The 18,693-nt window shown below is 52.4% G+C and overlaps 1 protein-coding gene across 11 annotated transcripts in view; it reads left to right on the top strand.

Moving 5' to 3' along the window:
• DMBT1 (deleted in malignant brain tumors 1) overlaps positions 1-18,693 on the top strand; it is a gene marked incomplete at its 5' end in the record, with an annotated part of 111,249 nt that overhangs the window by 67,886 nt on the left and 24,670 nt on the right. For 9 of the 11 annotated variants that reach the window (XM_081240045.1, XM_081240044.1, XM_081240046.1 and 6 more), the window contains 14 exons: positions 46-369; positions 1,503-1,529; positions 2,968-2,994; positions 4,495-4,527; positions 6,716-7,039; positions 7,816-7,845; positions 8,452-8,481; positions 9,547-9,870; positions 10,642-10,671; positions 11,274-11,303; positions 12,364-12,687; positions 14,411-14,734; positions 15,868-15,894; positions 17,333-17,359. In XM_081240045.1, the coding sequence (XP_081096171.1) occupies positions 46-369; positions 1,503-1,529; positions 2,968-2,994; positions 4,495-4,527; positions 6,716-7,039; positions 7,816-7,845; positions 8,452-8,481; positions 9,547-9,870; positions 10,642-10,671; positions 11,274-11,303; positions 12,364-12,687; positions 14,411-14,734; positions 15,868-15,894; positions 17,333-17,359 (1,881 nt within the window). The remainder of the gene's footprint in view (positions 1-45; positions 370-1,502; positions 1,530-2,967; positions 2,995-4,494; positions 4,528-6,715; positions 7,040-7,815; positions 7,846-8,451; positions 8,482-9,546; positions 9,871-10,641; positions 10,672-11,273; positions 11,304-12,363; positions 12,688-14,410; positions 14,735-15,867; positions 15,895-17,332; positions 17,360-18,693) is intronic. The other 2 variants (XM_081240048.1, XM_081240052.1) reach the window with 2 other exon arrangements.

Genomic DNA, 18,693 nt, shown 5'->3' with positions numbered 1-18,693 from the left:
TCTTTCGGAAGACACAGGAGAGTACATTTTCCCGTCTTCTTCCAGGAACTGAATCAGGTTTGGCCCTGAGGCTGGTGAATGGAGGTGACAGGTGTCAGGGCCGAGTGGAGGTCCTGTACCGAGGCTCCTGGGGCACCGTGTGTGACGACGGCTGGGACACCAATGACGCCGACGTGGTCTGCAGGCAGCTGGGCTGTGGCCGGGCCACGTCGGCCCCAGGAAGTGCCCGGTACGGTCAGGGCTCAGGGCCGATCGTCCTGGATGACGTGGGCTGCTCGGGGCACGAGCGCTACCTGTGGAACTGCCCTCACAGTGGCTGGAACACACACAACTGTGGACATAGCGAGGACGCCAGTGTCGTCTGCTCAGGTTGGTCTCAAATAAGCTGGGTGTCCCTCTCTGGGGGTGTGGTTTCCTTCTGACACTCTGATCTCCTCTCAGAGCATTTTGTACATTTCTCGCTTCCTTAAATCACCTTGTCTCTCTGCTAAGAATTAGTATGAGCTTTATGCCAAGCTGCCAGCCATGTAGCTGGTGAATGAGAACAAAGAACCAAACTGAAAGTGACTTGAAGCCTTTTTTCTCCATGCCACAGTACAAGGCAGAGGCAAAAGAGGCTAGTTCGGTCATGAGGTCTGTGAATGGAGGTCATAGCCTAGGAGTGCAGGTGGCCGAGGGCTTGGTTCCTGAGTCCTGGACGGTAGCCCCTCCAGGGAACTGGGATGCACTGTCTGGGTGCCAGGTCTGCCGTGTGCAGGACTGTGGCCCCTGTGTGGCCTGCCAGGCACAGACTTCTCATCACCTACGGTCGGGCCGGACAGATCTCACACGGGATTTGGACCTGTAAGTGGACACCTCAATCTTGCTCCCTCAGTGCGCCCATAAATGCTGTGAGGCTTTTGACTGGTTTGGGTCCACTCGGTCCTCTAGACACAGAGCTGATGACCTTGACGTTGGAAATACATGATGTTGGGCTGCCTGGACCCTTCGGTCTGGCTGACTGTAGAGCAGTTCCACAGCAGTTTGAACTCTCACAGCTGTGGGCACCACACGGCCGCCAGTTTTACCTGCTCAGCTTGGCTTCCAAGTCATTGAGCTTCTATTTTAGTGCGTTTTTTTTTCCAGAAAAGGGCTCTTTGTGCTGGGCTCCCCTCACTCTGAACTTCCCCGAAGGATGGGCAGTTTCCCTGAATGTATCACCCATATACCTTGGTCCCTGCATGTCTTGGGTCTGGTGTAGCACCTTCCTTAGTGGACCACCAGGGGAGAGAAGGGTGAATACAGGTTGCAAAAACAAATTCCCTACAAACCATTTTTATTGTGGAGCCTGATGTATGAGTTTGAGGTTTGCTCTTCAGCTCTCCTGGACAACTCCCATGGTGCCCTTCTCACGCCCTGGAGGGTAGGGGCCAGGCACTCAGCATCTCTCTCTCAGGAACCTGATGGGTGTGTTTCAGTACATACTGGGTGCTGAGGCTGATCATGTTTCCTCTTTCTTGCAGGCGCAGAAATCAACTACACTACCCCAGGTGAGTCACTGCAGCCCAACCCAAGACTCCTCTCCAGAATTCTCCCCTCTCAGGTGTCCAGAAGGAGGAGAAGTGCAGCCTCCTCCTATGGAGTGCTTTCCACTGAGGACTCTGGAAGCTGTTTTAGTGATAAGCTGAGTCCCCCAAACTATGGCTGTTACTCACCTCTGGCTGGAGGGCCCCTCTGGTCTCCTGCCACCGCTTGCTGCCAGTGCTCGTTCAGAGACGCTGTGGGGGAAGAGGTTTGGTTTTCTCGTTGTTTCCAATGAAAATAACTCCTAGTCATTCCATAGAGAACTGTGACCATGCTAGAAACATGGCCAAGGAACACTCGTACAAACGTTTGTCTGTTAAAGAATGCTTCACGTTCAGAGCAATCCCTCAAATATCTTTATGATACAGAGAAAATATCTGGTGCTAAATATGTTGAGAAGCGCTACATACTCCGACCCTTTCTGGCCAGCCACAGTGTAAATTGGAATAGTCAAGGCTCTGAGAAGTCCTGCAGCAAGGAAAAGGATTTATTTTCTCCATCAAACTGATGACCATGGAATTAAAAAATGATCCAGCAGTAGCCTAAAATCACTTCATTTTCTTTCTTGATTGGTGGCACCCATCCACTCCAACCACTCAGAGTAACTATCATATTCTTCCACCTGACCGAGAGGGCATGGATTTCTTCTCCCCAGCCTTGGCTGCTGGTCCCCGAGCTGCAGTCATGGTGCTCACTCTCTAAAGAGTTTGCCTCTCCTGCCTTTCCTGGCACGTGGCATCGCCTGCAGCTGATGTCCCAGCCCCAGGAGGGCTGGGCCTCTCTTTAGGCTCCTCTTTGCCCTTTAGTAGCTTGGCCAGCCTAAGATTCGGATCTCTGGTCAGTCCCTAGGCGAGGCTGCCCTCCTCCCCCGTGAAGACCCCACCCCTCCCCTTGGACACTAGACCCCGGTCAGTGCTGGCTGGCTGGAGCCTGCTTCATCTCCGAGCTCGGTGTGTAATCAGCAAGAGCTCCTGACTGGCTGCTCTTGAGCTGCTGCTGAACTCCCCCTCTGCCCCCCACCCCTGAGACCTTTCCTCTCCGTCCCCACCCGGCTTCCTGAAGCAGCAGCAGCTTCCGGCTGCCCCTCCCCTCTGATCCATTCTCTGCAGTGCAGCTAGGGGCATCTTCACGAGATGCCAAGGTCAGTCCCAGTCTCGGGGACGGACTCATTCCTCAGGAAATGGACACCAAGGTTGTAAGAACAAATTCCCCCAAACATTTTTTTGTGTGTAGACTGATATCTGAGGTTGAAGTTTCCTATTCAGCTCTCCTGGACAACTCCCAGGCCGCCTTTCTCAGGCCACAGAGGGGCTGGGCATTCAGCATCTCTCCCTTGGGAACCTGATGGGTTTCTTGCAGTGCCTTCTGGGTGCTGAGGCTGATCGTGTTTCCTCTTTCTTGCAGGCCCAGAAATCAAATCCACTACCCCAGGTGAGTCATTGCAGCCTAACCCAGCAAGGCTCCTCTCTGGAATTCTGCCCTCTCAGGTTTCCAGAAATAGAAGGAGAAAAGCATGCTCCTCCTGGGGAGTGATTTCCCTCTGAGGACTCTGGAATCCGTTTCAGTGACCAGCCGAATTTCCAAGACCATGGCTGTCACTCATCTCGGGCTGGAAGGCCCCTCTGGTCTCCTGCCACCGCTTGCTGCCGGTGCTCTTTCAGAGAGACTCTGGAAGAAAAAGATTGTTTCCTCTGGTCATTTTGGATGAAAATAACTGTCCCAGTCATCCCATGGACAACTGTGACCATGTTAGAAGCATGGCCAAGTAGCAGTCTTACAAATGTTTGTCTGTTAAAGAATCCTTCATGTTGAGAGCAATCCCCCAAATGATCTTCTTGCTGATCTCACAGATGCAGCAGTGAGTAGTGGCATGAAGCGAGATCTTGATTCCCTGCCCAGGAATTGAACATGGGGAGCCTGCATGAAAACCAGGAATCCTAGGCACCACACCCCCTGGCTTTTGCCCCCAGTGAAACGCATTTCTCACAGAGGCAAAAACTGTAAAAACAGGCACAAAGTTTATTAGTAGAGACATAGCAGAACAACAAGTGGGAGAGCACACAGAGAAACTGTTAAGAGAGAAGCAGGGCAGAGATGCACACTCGGAGAGCAAGGGTGTGGGCGTCCCCCTAATGAGGAGGAACGCAGTGAAGAGGCGGGTAAGTCATTTATACAGGGCAGTTCTTCCGGGTCTCTGTTTACCTCTGGCCAATTATCTGGTTTCTTTTTCCACACCTGACCTGCCCTAGGACCCTCCCCACATGCTTGCACAACTTTTTTCCAAGATGCATTCCAGCCCAGAGGCCTATGGGACGGCCTTAGCATCACCTATTATGGGGTGGCGCCCCCTCCTTTTTGACCCCCAAAGAGCCTTTCTGTGCATGTGCAATGTTTCCCTTGCCCCAAGGATGGGCAATGTATGACCTCTTGATCTTTTAACAGGGTTTAGCCCCTCTTTGTCCCTGCCATAAAAGTGTCCAGTGTTCAGTTATCTACCCCATTCCTGTTGTTGTTTCTTATATTGAAGTGCAGATCTCAAAATATAGATAGGACTCTGGTCATAAATACGTAGTCCAGAGCCCATTTGTCTCTTGCCTCAGGAAATGTAAACAGGGAGCTGGGAATGAATGTCTGGCCTGGAGTCCATCTTCTTCTCACCCCAGGAAGTGTGAACAGCAGGCCAGTTGTAAATGTCTAGCCTGGAGCCCATCTTTCTCCTGCCTCATTGCCATAGTGATAATATCTGGTGCCAAAGAAGGTGGGAAGTGCGATGTACTCCAACCCATTTGGCCAGTCTCAGTGCAGGTGGGATGGTCAAGGCTCTGAGAAGTCCTGCAGTAAGGAAAAGGATTGACTTTCTCCATCAAACTGACAACCTGGAATTAAAGAATTATCCAGCAATATCCTAAAATCACTTCATTTTCTTTCTAGATTGGTGGCGTCCATCAGCTCTAATCACGGAAAGTAAGTGTCACATTTTTCCACCTGACCCCCCGGGCATGGGTTTCCTGTCCCCAGGCGTGGCTGTCTATGCAGCTAATGCCGACACATGCATAGCCCACCTCAACCTGCACACACAGCCCACCCAGGCTGCCCCACCACGTCCTGCCCCGGCCCTCACCCACAGCCAGCGTGGAGCCTGCACACTCTCAACCTCGCTCTCCCCTGCTCGGTAGATGACTTCTGTTTTAACTAAGGAGATCACCTTCCCCTTCTTTTTTCTGAATGAGATAAGTGATTCTCAAAATCATAGACCTCATGGCTTTTGTTTCTTGGAGTATCTCCAAAGCTTTGGGAGAAAGAAGGGGGATAAAGAATAAACGGATAGTTTCACAAATAATCATGCTTTTACAAGTATTTTTTACCTCATGATATGGATGTAGTTCAGTAGGTTTCCATTGTTCTTAAGAAATGATATGGCTACTTTTCCTTGTCATTGTCTTCTCTTACCATCATTTTAAATAAATGCCCCTGTGATGAAGAATATTTTCATAAATAAATTTTGCATACCTCCTCAATACTTTTTAGGACAGAGATAGATTTACTGGCTAAATTTAATATAGCGCCTTGTACATAGAATGTACTGAAGAAATACTAACTCTTATTACGTTAAACATTTTACCATCTTTGCTTTGTGTATGGTCAAATCACCATTAAGAATGTTTGTAAAATTACAGAACAATGAAAAGGATATATTAATCTCCTCACTCAGGTATTAAATATCAAATACCGAATTAATGATATAATTACAGCAACAGGTGCTTCACAGGGAAAGTTCAGTGTGCAGGGAGGCATATTAGCAGAGTCTTTACTTGCTCAAGGGATTAAGGGAAGTTCTTTACGAAGTGACACTTTTGCTGAGGCTTACAGGAGAAGCAGGTTCATTGGTAAAATGCCTTCCAGCCAGAAAGAATGCTTTGATGGTCTATGTGGGAAGGATCTTGGCTTTTCAAATGAGTGACAGGTGGCAACAGGAGGGATTGTGGGAGAGCTGGGTGAGGGAGGGCCAGATCCTTCAGAGCTTGTGTGCAGATTAAAACTCCTGGCTTTATGCTAAGGGCAGTGGGAGCTGCTGAAATGTTTTAAGCTAGGGAATTCCACAATCAGAAGTGTGTTTGCAGAAGATCACACGTATCTTTTCTGCCAAACTGCACTTCCCGAGGGCGGGAATTATGTCTGCTATTTTCATTATTGCATCCTTATTATCTAGCATTGTGTCTGGCATTCCATAAGTAGAAAGAATAGTGAACACATGAATGGATGGATGAATGTATAATTACTATTGGCATTCTGATGTATAGTCCATATATATATATACGGGCGCATGCACACACACACACAAAGTACAGTATGCTTTTTACCCTGTTTTATAACATCCTTTTTCACTTGAGTATATAATAAATACTTTTTTGATGGTCTTCAAGTTAGCATTTTTATGGCACTGAAATTATTTCTACATCATAAAGTTTAATGGCTGCACAGTTTACGACTGTATGGATATACCATGATTTAGTTAAATAATGACAATTCATAGGACAAAAGAAGTAATTCTTTCTAACTGACTCTGAACAGCCTGCTACCAATAGACGCCTTGTCCCTAAGCATGTCCATGTGCTCTGAAGATTTTCAGGGGGTGCATGGCTTATTCAAGACTCAGCATAAGTTTGGGGTTTGAGAATGACATGAGTGAGTGCTCAGCGAAAAGTAGTTTTTAGAATAACCTTGGGCCTGATGGAGGGGGTTCCCAGGTGGGAGTGAACATCTGAAGGAGGCTCCTTGGCAGGGTCTGGGAAGCTGTCTCTGGTGGGCTCCTGCTGCAGGGGCTCAAGTTCATCCCAGAGGCCACAGGGGAATCAGGCTGTGGGCTTCCCCTCTTCCCACTTCCTTCCCAAGGCTGGGATCAGCCACTGAAATGCTGGGCCTTGTGCGGAACCCATCAGAGAACATGCGTAGCTCAGTCCACAGCCAAGGGTTCTATGAAACAGCCCCGTGGGGGTAAATGATTATGACCAGGCTCAGTCATGCCTGCCGGAAGGAGAACATTACCTTGAACTCAGAAGTCTTTCCCTGGAAGGATTCTGAACCTCGTTCGGTCCTCAGGACCTCTTCCTCTGGAAGACACAGGAGAGTGCATTTTCCCGTCTCCTTCCAGGAACTGAATCAGATTTGGCCCTGAGGCTGGTGAATGGAGGTGACAGGTGTCAGGGCCTGGTGGAGGTCCTGTACCGAGGCTCCTGGGGCACCGTGTGTGACGACGGCTGGGACACCAACGACGCCAACGTGGTCTGCAGGCAGCTGAGCTGTGGATGGGCCATATCGGCCCCAGGAAATGCCCGGTACGGTCAGGGCTCAGGGCCGATCGTCCTGGATGACGTGGGCTGCTCGGGGCATGAGAGCTACCTGTGGAGCTGCCCTCACAGCCCCTGGAACACACACAACTGTGGACATAGCGAGGACGCCAGTGTCGTCTGCTCAGGTTGGTCTCACATAAGCTGGGTGTCCCTCTCTGGGGATGTCGTTTCCTTCTGACATTCTGAATCACTTTTATAGCATTTTTACATTCCTCGCTTCCTTAAATCACCTTGTCTGTCTGCTAAGAATTAGTATGATCCTTTGACAAGCTGCCAGGCATGTAGCTGGTGAATAAGAACAAAGAACCAAACTGAAAGTGACTTAAAGCCTTTTTCTCCATGCCACACTGCAAGGCAGAGGCAAAAGAGCTAGTTCGGTCACGATGTCTGTGAATGGAGGTCACGGCAGAGGACTGCAGGTGGCCCAGGGTTTGTTTCCTGAGTCCTGGACAGTAGCCCCTCCAGGGGACTGGGATACACTGTCTGGGTACCAGATCGGCCGTGTGCAAGGCAGTGACCCCTGTGTGGCCTGCCAGGCACAGCCTTGTCACCACCAAGAGTTGAGCCTGACAGATCTCACACGGGATTTGGACTTTGAACTGGACCCCTCAGTCTTGCTTCCTCAGTGAGCCCATAAATCCTGTGACGCTGATGGCTGGTTTGGGTCCACTCGGTCATCTAGACACAGAGCTAATCCCCTTGACATTGGAAATAAGGGATGCTGGGCTGCCTGGACCGCTCAAGAGGAGCACCTTTGGGGGGCTGAGGATGGCAGAGGTCCCACCCCACATGGCGGGGCACAGGCATGGACTGAGCGTCTCACCTGTTCAGCGTCTACCCCCTTTGCCCCTGTGGTGCCCCTTCTGTGCAAGGTGTCTGATCTGCCTTCTCTCTCTCCCAGCTGCCAGGCCCCAGTCCACGTCCCTGCCAGGTGAGTCCTGCTGCCCCTTGACTCCAGGGTGTCCCCTCCCTCCCCACTCACCTGCACAGACACCAACCAGGAGCCCCAGGCGGGGCGAGTGGACGTTTGCCACTTCTCAGTACCTGCCCTGGTCACTTTAGAGCGAGCAGACGCTTCCAGAGGAGCCATAGCAAAAGGATCCTCGGGTCTGGCTCAGAGATTTAAGGACATTGTGGCTACACAGTGTCTCCCCAGAACTTTGGGTGACAAGGAGGCCTGTCCTGCGCTCAACAATGCTTGAAAGCATTGTCTAGACGGAGAGTTATGAGTGCGGGGAGAACCGGGCTGTTTCAGGTCCCACCCACACCCCCGTGGAGTCCAAAAGGGATACTTTCACCAGGGAGCCCTCAGTCAGGAGAGCGTGCTAATCGCTCCTGTGTAGTGTGGCGCCTCATCGCCGTGCCGTGGACAGTTGAGGACCTGATCTGGCTCACAGCCAGCTTTCAGAAAAGGCCTCTTCCTCCCCCAGGCAGTGGAGATTCTCAGACCCCACTTTCCCTGATGTGAGTGACAGGTCACTAGAGCAACCCTGACTGTAGACACCCTCTCTCTAATCCTGCTGTGTTTTCCTTTCAGGCTGGTGGACGCCCACAGCTCCTGCCGATGGTAAGCGTGACTTGGGTCCTGCAAAACACTCCACTCCTCAGGCCTGGGTGCAATTCCTGACTCTTGGTTTGAGCCTCTGAGCTCAGCGCCTCATTTATTGTGGAGGGTTCCTTTCGCGTGCCAGAGTTATGGAGAAACTTCACCTCCCACTTGTGGCATACATTACTCAGAATGCTTTTGTTGCCAAGTGATAGGATCCCAACTGACACTCTCTTGACTTGGGGGTGGGGGTGGGGGTGGGGGCCGCAATGACTTCCATAGGTCAGTGGTAGGATGGTCTTCAGGTAGAGTTGGATCCAGAAGTTCCAGTACAGCTTCTCCCCTGCACTTTTATTACCTCTATTTTCTAATGTTTATAAACTTCACTGTCAGCTTGCTTCCTGCCAAGGGGCAGTTGTTAGCCACAGGTCTACAGCCCAGGAGGGGAGAGAGTCTGGTTTTTTTCTAGCTCTTCAGCCAGCAAGCCGCGGAAGGACTCTGAACAGCCTGCTACCAATAGATGCCTAGTCCCTAAGCATGTCCATGTGCTCTGATGATTTTCAGTGGGTGCACGGCTTCTTCAAAAGTCAGCATAAGTTTGGGGTTTGAAAATGACATGAGTTAGTGTGCACCGAAAAGTAGTTTTTAGTATAACCTTGGTCCTGATGGAGTGGGTGCCCATGTGGGAGTGAACATCTGAAGGAGGCTCCTTGGCGGGGTCTGGGAAGCTGTCTCAGGTGGGCTCCTGCTGCAAGGGCTCAAGTTCATCCCAGTGGTCCCTGGGGATTCAGGCTGTAGGCTTCCCCTCTTCCCACCGCCTTCCCAAGGCTGGGAGCAGCCACCGAATTGCTGGGCCTTGTGCGGAACCCATCAGAGAAAAAGTGTAGCTCATTCCACAGCCAAGGGTTGTATCAAACAGCCCCGTGGGGCTAAATGATGATGACCAGGCTCAGTCATGCCTGCCGGAAGGAGAACATTACCTTGAACTCAGAAGTCTTTCCCTGGAAGGATTCTGAACCTTGTTCGGTCCTCGGGACCTGTTCCTTCGGAAGACACAGGAGAGTGCATTTTCCCGTCTCCTTCCAGGAACTGAATCAGGATTGGCCCTGAGGCTGGTGAATGGAGGTGACAGGTGTCAGGGCCGGGTGGAGGTCCTGTACCGAGGCTCCTGGGGCACCGTGTGTGACGACGGCTGGGACACCAACGACGCCAACGTAGTCTGCAGGCAGCTGGGCTGCGGCTGGGCCACGTCGGCCCCATTAAATGCCTGGTACGGTCAGGGCTCAGGGCCAATCGTCCTGGATGACGTGGGCTGCTCTGGGCACGAGAGCAACCTGTGGAGCTGCCCTCACAGCCCCTGGAACACACACAACTGTAGGCACAGTGAGGACGCCAGTGTCGTCTGCTCAGGTTGGTCTCAAATAAGCTGGGTGTCCCTCTCTGGGGGTGTGGTTTCCTTCTGACACTCTGATCTCCTCTCAAGGCATTTTCTACATTTCTCGCTTCCTTAAATCACCTTGTCTCTCTGCTAAGAATTAGTATGAGCTTTTGACAAGCTGCCAGGCATGTAGCTGGTGAAATGGAGCAAAGAACCAAACTGAAAGTGACTTGAAGCCTTTTTTCTCCATGCCACAGTGCAAGGCAGAGGCAAAAGATGCTAGTTCTGTCATGAGATCTCTGAGGGAGGTCATGGCCTAGGAGTGCAGGTGGCCCAGAGTTTGGTTCCTGAGTCCTGGATGGTAGCCCCTCCAGGGAACTGGGATGCACTGTCTGGGTACCACATCGGCCGTGTGCATGGCAGTGGCCCCTGGGTGGTGGTGACAAACCTGTCATCACCTACAGTTGGGCTGGACAGATCTCACACGGGATTTGGACCTGGAGCTGGACCCCTCAGTCTTGCTTCCTCAGTGAGCCCATAAATGCCATGAGGCTGATGACCGGTTTGGGTCCACTCGGTCATCTAGACACAGAGCTAATCCCCTTGACATTGGAAATAAGGGATGCTGGGCTGCCTGGACCTCTCAGGAGGAGCACCTTTGGGGGATGAGATGGCAGAGGTCCCACCCCGCATGGCGGGGCACAGGCATGGACTGAGCGTCTCACCTGCTCAGCGTCTACCCCCTTTGCCCCTGTGGTGCCCCTTCTGTGCAAGGTGTCTGATCTGCCTTCTCTCTCTCCCAGCTGCCAGGCCCCAGTCCACGTCCCTGCCAGGTGAGTCCTGCTGCCCCTTGACTCCAGGGTGTCCCCTCCCTCCCCACTCACCTGCACAGACACCAACCAGGAGCCCCAGGCGGGGCGAGTGGACGTTTGCCACCTCTCAGTACCTGCCCTGGTCACTCTAGAGTGAGCAGACACTTCCAGAGGAGCCATAGCACAAGGATCCTCTGGTCTGGCTCAGAGATTTAAGGACATTGTGGCTACACAGTGTCTCCCCAGAGCTTTGGGTGACAAGGAGGCCTGTCCTGCGCTCAACAATGCTTGAAAGCATTGTCTAGACCGAGAGTTATGAGTGCGGGGAGAACCGGGCTGTTTCAGGTCCCACACCCCCGCGGAGTCCAAAAGGGATACTTTCACCAGGGAGCCCTCAGTCAGGAGAGCGTGCTAATCGCTCCTGTGTAGTGTGGCGCCTCATCGCCATGCCGTGGACAGTTGAGGGCATGTTCTGGCTCACGGCCAGTTCTCAGAAAAGGCCTCTTCCTCCCCCAGGCAGTGGAGATTCTCAGACCCCACTTTCCCTGATGTGAGTGACAGGTCACTAGAGCAACCCTGACTGTAGACACCTTCTCTCTAATCCTGCTGTGTTTTCCCTTCAGGCTGGTGGACGCCCACAGCTCCTGCCGACGGTAAGCGTGACTTGGGTCCTGCAAAACACTCCACTCCTCAGGCCTGGGTGCAATTCCTGACTCTTGGTTTGAGCCTCTGAGCTCAGCGCCTCATCTACTGTGGAGGGTTCCTGTCGCGTGCCAGAGTAATGGAGAACCTTCACCTCCCAGTTGTGGCATATGTTACTCAGAATGCTTTTGTTGCCAAGCGATAGGATCCCAACTGACACTCTCTTGAGTTGGGGGTAGGGGTGGGGGACGCAATGACTTCCATAGGTCAGTGGTAGGATGGTCTTCAGGTAGAGTTGGATCCAGAAGTTCCAGTACAGCTTTTCCGATGCACTTTTATTACCTCTATTTTCTAATGTTTATAAACTTCACTGTCAGCTTGCTTCCTGCCAAGGGGCAGTTGTTAGCCACAGGTCTACAGCCCAGGAGGGGAGAGAGACTGGTTTTTTTCTAGCTCTTCAGCCAGCAAGCCGTGGAAGGACTCTGAACAGCCTGCTACCAATAGATGCCTAGTCCCTAAGCATGTCCATGTGCTCTGATGATTTTCAGTGGGTGCACGCCTTGTTCAAGAGTCAGCATAAGTTTGGGGCTTGAAAATGACATGACTTAGTGCGCACCGAAAAGTAGTTTTTAGTATAACTTTTGTCCTGATGGAGTGGGTGCCCATGTGGGAATGAACTTCCGAAGGAGGCTTCTTGGCGGGGTCTGGGAAGCTCTCTCTGGTGGGCTCATGCTGCAGGAGCTCAAGTTCATCCTAGTGGTCCCTGGGGATTCAGGCTGTGGGCTTCCCCTCTTCCCACCTCCTTCCCACGGCTGGGATCAGCCACCGAATTGCTGGGCCTTGTGCGGAACCCATCAGAGAACAAGCATAGCTCAGTCCACAGCCGAAGGTTGTATCAAACATCCCCGTGTGGATAAATGATGATAACCAGGCTCAGTCAGGTCATCCATAAGGAAAACATTACCTTGAACTCAGAAGTCTTTCCCCTGGAAGGATTCTGAATCTCGTTCGGTCCTCAGGACCTGTTCCTTCGGAAAACACAGGAGAGTGCATTTTCCCATCTCCTTCCAGGAACTGAATCAGGTTTGGCCCTGAGGCTGGTGAATGGAAGTCACAGGTGTCAGGGCCGGGTGGAGGTCCTGTACCGAGGCTCCTGGGGCACCGTGTGTGACGACAGCTGGGATACCAATGACGCCGACGTGGTCTGCAGGCAGCTGGGCTGTGGCCGGGCCACGTCGGCCCCAGGAAGTGCCCAGTACGGTCAGGGCTCTGGCCCGATCGTCCTGGACGATGTGCGCTGCATGGGGCACGAGAGCTACCTGTGGAGCTGCCCTCACAGTGGCTGGAACACACACAACTGTGGACACAGCGAGGACGCCAGTGTCGTCTGCTCAGGTTGGTCTCAAATAAGCTGGGTGTCCCTCTCTGGTGGTGTGGTTTCCGTCTGACACTCTGATCCCCTCTCAAAGCATTTTCTACATTTCTCGCTTCCTTAAATCACCTTGTCTCTTTGCTAAGAATTAGTGTGAGTTTTTTGACAAGCTGTCAGGCATGTTGCTGGTGAATGAGAACAAAGAACCAAACTGAAAGTGACTTGAAGCCTTTTTTCTGCATGTCACAGTGCAAGCCAGAGGCAAAAGAGGCTAGTTCTGAGCTTCCCCGGTGGCGCAGTGGTTGGGAGTCTTCCTGCCGATGCAGGGGACATGGGTTTGTGTCCCAGTCCGGGAAGATCCCACGTGCCGCGGAGCGTCTGGGCCCGTGACCCATGGCCGCTGAGCCTGCGCATCCGGAGCCTGTTGCTCCACAACGGAGGAGGCCACAGTACTGAGAGGCCCACGTGCTGCCAAAGAAAAAAACAAAAACAAAAAAAACAGGCTAGTTCTGTCACGAGGTCTGTGAATGGAGGTCATGATCTAGGACTGCAGGTGGCCCAGGGTTTGGTTCCTGAGGCCTCGACGGTAGCCACTCCAGGGAACTGGGATGCACTGTCTGGGCACCAGAGCTGTCGTGTGCAGGGCAGTGGCCCTTGTGTGGCCTGCCAGGCACAGCCTTGTCACCGCCTACAGTCGAGCCTGACAAACCTCACACGAGATTTGGACCTGGAGCTGGACCCCTCAGCCTTGCTTCCTCAGTGAGCCCATAAATGCTGTGAGGCTGATGACTGGTTTGGGTGCACTCGGTCATCTAGACACAGAGCTAATCACCTTGACATTGGAAATAAGGGATGCTTGGGTGCCTGGACCTCTCAGGAGGAGCATCTTTTGGGGGTGAGGACGGCAGAGGTCCCACCCCGCATGGCGGGGCACAGGCATGGACTGAGCGTCTCACCTGCTCAGCGTCGTCCCCCTTTGCCCCTGTGGTGCCCCTTCTGTGCAAGGTGTCTGATCTGCCTTCTCTCTCTCCCAGCTGCCAGGCCGCAGTCCACGCTCCTGCCAGGTGAGGCCTGGTGCCTCTTGACTCCGGGGTTTCCCCTCCCTCCCCACTCACCTGCACAGACACCATCCAGGAGCCCCAGGGCCCTGGAGCGACTCTGAACAGCCTGCTACCAATAGACACTTTGTCCCTAAGCATGTCCATGTGCTCTGATGATTTTCAGGGGGTGCATGGCTTGTTCAAGACTCAGCATAAGTTTGGGGTTTGAGAATGACATGAGTGAGTGCTCAGCGAAAAGTAATTTTTAGAATAAACTTGGGCCTGATGGAGGGGGTTCCCGTGTGTGAGTGAATATCTGAAGGTGGCTCCGTGGCGGGGTCTGGGAAGCTGTCTCTGGTGGGCTCTTGCTGCAGGGACTCAAGTTCATCTCAGTGGTCCCTGGGGATTCAGGCTGTGGGCTTCCCCTCTTCCCACCTCCTTCCCAAGGCTGGGATCAGCCACTGAATAGCTGGGCCTTGTGGGGAACCCATCAGAGAACATGCGTAGCTCAGTCCACAGCCAAGGGTTGTATCAAACATCCCCGTGTGGATAAATGATGATAACCAGGCTCAGTCAGGTCGTCCATAAGGAAAACATTACCTTGAACTCAGAAGTCTTTCCCTGGAAGGTTTCTGAATCTCGTTCGGTCCTCAGGACCTGTTCTTTCGGAAGACACAGGAGAGTACATTTTCCCGTCTTCTTCCAGGAACTGAATCAGGTTTGGCCCTGAGGCTGGTGAATGGAGGTGACAGGTGTCAGGGCCGAGTGGAGGTCCTGTACCGAGGCTCCTGGGGCACCGTGTGTGACGACGGCTGGGACACCAATGACGCCGACGTGGTCTGCAGGCAGCTGGGCTGTGGCCGGGCCACGTCGGCCCCAGGAAGTGCCCGGTACGGTCAGGGCTCAGGGCCGATCGTCCTGGATGACGTGGGCTGCTCGGGGCACGAGCGCTACCTGTGGAACTGCCCTCACAGTGGCTGGAACACACACAACTGTGGACATAGCGAGGACGCCAGTGTCGTCTGCTCAGGTTGGTCTCAAATAAGCTGGGTGTCCCTCTCTGGGGGTGTGGTTTCCTTCTGACACTCTGATCTCCTCTCAGAGCATTTTGTACATTTCTCGCTTCCTTAAATCACCTTGTCTCTCTGCTAAGAATTAGTATGAGCTTTATGCCAAGCTGCCAGCCATGTAGCTGGTGAATGAGAACAAAGAACCAAACTGAAAGTGACTTGAAGCCTTTTTTCTCCATGCCACAGTACAAGGCAGAGGCAAAAGAGGCTAGTTCGGTCATGAGGTCTGTGAATGGAGGTCATAGCCTAGGAGTGCAGGTGGCCGAGGGCTTGGTTCCTGAGTCCTGGACGGTAGCCCCTCCAGGGAACTGGGATGCACTGTCTGGGTGCCAGGTCTGCCGTGTGCAGGACTGTGGCCCCTGTGTGGCCTGCCAGGCACAGACTTCTCATCACCTACGGTCGGGCCGGACAGATCTCACACGGGATTTGGACCTGTAAGTGGACACCTCAATCTTGCTCCCTCAGTGCGCCCATAAATGCTGTGAGGCTTTTGACTGGTTTGGGTCCACTCGGTCCTCTAGACACAGAGCTGATGACCTTGACGTTGGAAATACATGATGTTGGGCTGCCTGGACCCTTCGGTCTGGCTGACTGTAGAGCAGTTCCACAGCAGTTTGAACTCTCACAGCTGTGGGCACCACACGGCCGCCAGTTTTACCTGCTCAGCTTGGCTTCCAAGTCATTGAGCTTCTATTTTAGTGCGTTTTTTTTTCCAGAAAAGGGCTCTTTGTGCTGGGCTCCCCTCACTCTGAACTTCCCCGAAGGATGGGCAGTTTCCCTGAATGTATCACCCATATACCTTGGTCCCTGCATGTCTTGGGTCTGGTGTAGCACCTTCCTTAGTGGACCACCAGGGGAGAGAAGGGTGAATACAGGTTGCAAAAACAAATTCCCTACAAACCATTTTTATTGTGGAGCCTGATGTATGAGTTTGAGGTTTGCTCTTCAGCTCTCCTGGACAACTCCCATGGTGCCCTTCTCACGCCCTGGAGGGTAGGGGCCAGGCACTCAGCATCTCTCTCTCAGGAACCTGATGGGTGTGTTTCAGTACATACTGGGTGCTGAGGCTGATCATGTTTCCTCTTTCTTGCAGGCGCAGAAATCAACTACACTACCCCAGGTGAGTCACTGCAGCCCAACCCAAGACTCCTCTCCAGAATTCTCCCCTCTCAGGTGTCCAGAAGGAGGAGAAGTGCAGCCTCCTCCTATGGAGTGCTTTCCACTGAGGACTCTGGAAGCTGTTTTAGTGATAAGCTGAGTCCCCCAAACTATGGCTGTTACTCACCTCTGGCTGGAGGGCCCCTCTGGTCTCCTGCCACCGCTTGCTGCCAGTGCTCGTTCAGAGACGCTGTGGGGGAAGAGGTTTGGTTTTCTCGTTGTTTCCAATGAAAATAACTCCTAGTCATTCCATAGAGAACTGTGACCATGCTAGAAACATGGCCAAGGAACACTCGTACAAACGTTTGTCTGTTAAAGAATGCTTCACGTTCAGAGCAATCCCTCAAATATCTTTATGATACAGAGAAAATATCTGGTGCTAAATATGTTGAGAAGCGCTACATACTCCGACCCTTTCTGGCCAGCCACAGTGTAAATTGGAATAGTCAAGGCTCTGAGAAGTCCTGCAGCAAGGAAAAGGATTTATTTTCTCCATCAAACTGATGACCATGGAATTAAAAAATGATCCAGCAGTAGCCTAAAATCACTTCATTTTCTTTCTTGATTGGTGGCACCCATCCACTCCAACCACTCAGAGTAACTATCATATTCTTCCACCTGACCGAGAGGGCATGGATTTCTTCTCCCCAGCCTTGGCTGCTGGTCCCCGAGCTGCAGTCATGGTGCTCACTCTCTAAAGAGTTTGCCTCTCCTGCCTTTCCTGGCACGTGGCATCGCCTGCAGCTGATGTCCCAGCCCCAGGAGGGCTGGGCCTCTCTTTAGGCTCCTCTTTGCCCTTTAGTAGCTTGGCCAGCCTAAGATTCGGATCTCTGGTCAGTCCCTAGGCGAGGCTGCCCTCCTCCCCCGTGAAGACCCCACCCCTCCCCTTGGACACTAGACCCCGGTCAGTGCTGGCTGGCTGGAGCCTGCTTCATCTCCGAGCTCGGTGTGTAATCAGCAAGAGCTCCTGACTGGCTGCTCTTGAGCTGCTGCTGAACTCCCCCTCTGCCCCCCACCCCTGAGACCTTTCCTCTCCGTCCCCACCCGGCTTCCTGAAGCAGCAGCAGCTTCCGGCTGCCCCTCCCCTCTGATCCATTCTCTGCAGTGCAGCTAGGGGCATCTTCACGAGATGCCAAGGTCAGTCCCAGTCTCGGGGACGGACTCATTCCTCAGGAAATGGACACCAAGGTTGTAAGAACAAATTCCCCCAAACATTTTTTTGTGTGTAGACTGATATCTGAGGTTGAAGTTTCCTATTCAGCTCTCCTGGACAACTCCCAGGCCGCCTTTCTCAGGCCACAGAGGGGCTGGGCATTCAGCATCTCTCCCTTGGGAACCTGATGGGTTTCTTGCAGTGCCTTCTGGGTGCTGAGGCTGATCGTGTTTCCTCTTTCTTGCAGGCCCAGAAATCAAATCCACTACCCCAGGTGAGTCATTGCAGCCTAACCCAGCAAGGCTCCTCTCTGGAATTCTGCCCTCTCAGGTTTCCAGAAATAGAAGGAGAAAAGCATGCTCCTCCTGGGGAGTGATTTCCCTCTGAGGACTCTGGAATCCGTTTCAGTGACCAGCCGAATTTCCAAGACCATGGCTGTCACTCATCTCGGGCTGGAAGGCCCCTCTGGTCTCCTGCCACCGCTTGCTGCCGGTGCTCTTTCAGAGAGACTCTGGAAGAAAAAGATTGTTTCCTCTGGTCATTTTGGATGAAAATAACTGTCCCAGTCATCCCATGGACAACTGTGACCATGTTAGAAGCATGGCCAAGTAGCAGTCTTACAAATGTTTGTCTGTTAAAGAATCCTTCATGTTGAGAGCAATCCCCCAAATGATCTTCTTGCTGATCTCACAGATGCAGCAGTGAGTAGTGGCATGAAGCGAGATCTTGATTCCCTGCCCAGGAATTGAACATGGGGAGCCTGCATGAAAACCAGGAATCCTAGGCACCACACCCCCTGGCTTTTGCCCCCAGTGAAACGCATTTCTCACAGAGGCAAAAACTGTAAAAACAGGCACAAAGTTTATTAGTAGAGACATAGCAGAACAACAAGTGGGAGAGCACACAGAGAAACTGTTAAGAGAGAAGCAGGGCAGAGATGCACACTCGGAGAGCAAGGGTGTGGGCGTCCCCCTAATGAGGAGGAACGCAGTGAAGAGGCGGGTAAGTCATTTATACAGGGCAGTTCTTCCGGGTCTCTGTTTACCTCTGGCCAATTATCTGGTTTCTTTTTCCACACCTGACCTGCCCTAGGACCCTCCCCACATGCTTGCACAACTTTTTTCCAAGATACATTCCAGCCCAGAGGCCTATGGGACGGCCTTAGCATCACCTATTATGGGGTGGCGCCCCCTCCTTTTTGACCCCCAAAGAGCCTTTCTGTGCATGTGCAATGTTTCCCTTGCCCCAAGGATGGGCAATGTATGACCTCTTGATCTTTTAACAGGGTTTAGCCCCTCTTTGTCCCTGCCATAAAAGTGTCCAGTGTTCAGTTATCTACCCCATTCCTGTTGTTGTTTCTTATATTGAAGTGCAGATCTCAAAATATAGATAGGACTCTGGTCATAAATACGTAGTCCAGAGCCCATTTGTCTCTTGCCTCAGGAAATGTAAACAGGGAGCTGGGAATGAATGTCTGGCCTGGAGTCCATCTTCTTCTCACCCCAGGAAGTGTGAACAGCAGGCCAGTTGTAAATGTCTAGCCTGGAGCCCATCTTTCTCCTGCCTCATTGCCATAGTGATAATATCTGGTGCCAAAGAAGGTGGGAA

Source organism: Mesoplodon bidens, assembly GCF_964165515.1.
Source record: "Mesoplodon bidens genome assembly, chromosome: 1".
Taxonomy (NCBI): domain Eukaryota; kingdom Metazoa; phylum Chordata; class Mammalia; order Artiodactyla; family Ziphiidae; genus Mesoplodon; species Mesoplodon bidens.
Note: the sequence above shows the minus strand (reverse complement) of the source record. Positions and strands in the feature narration are given on the sequence as shown.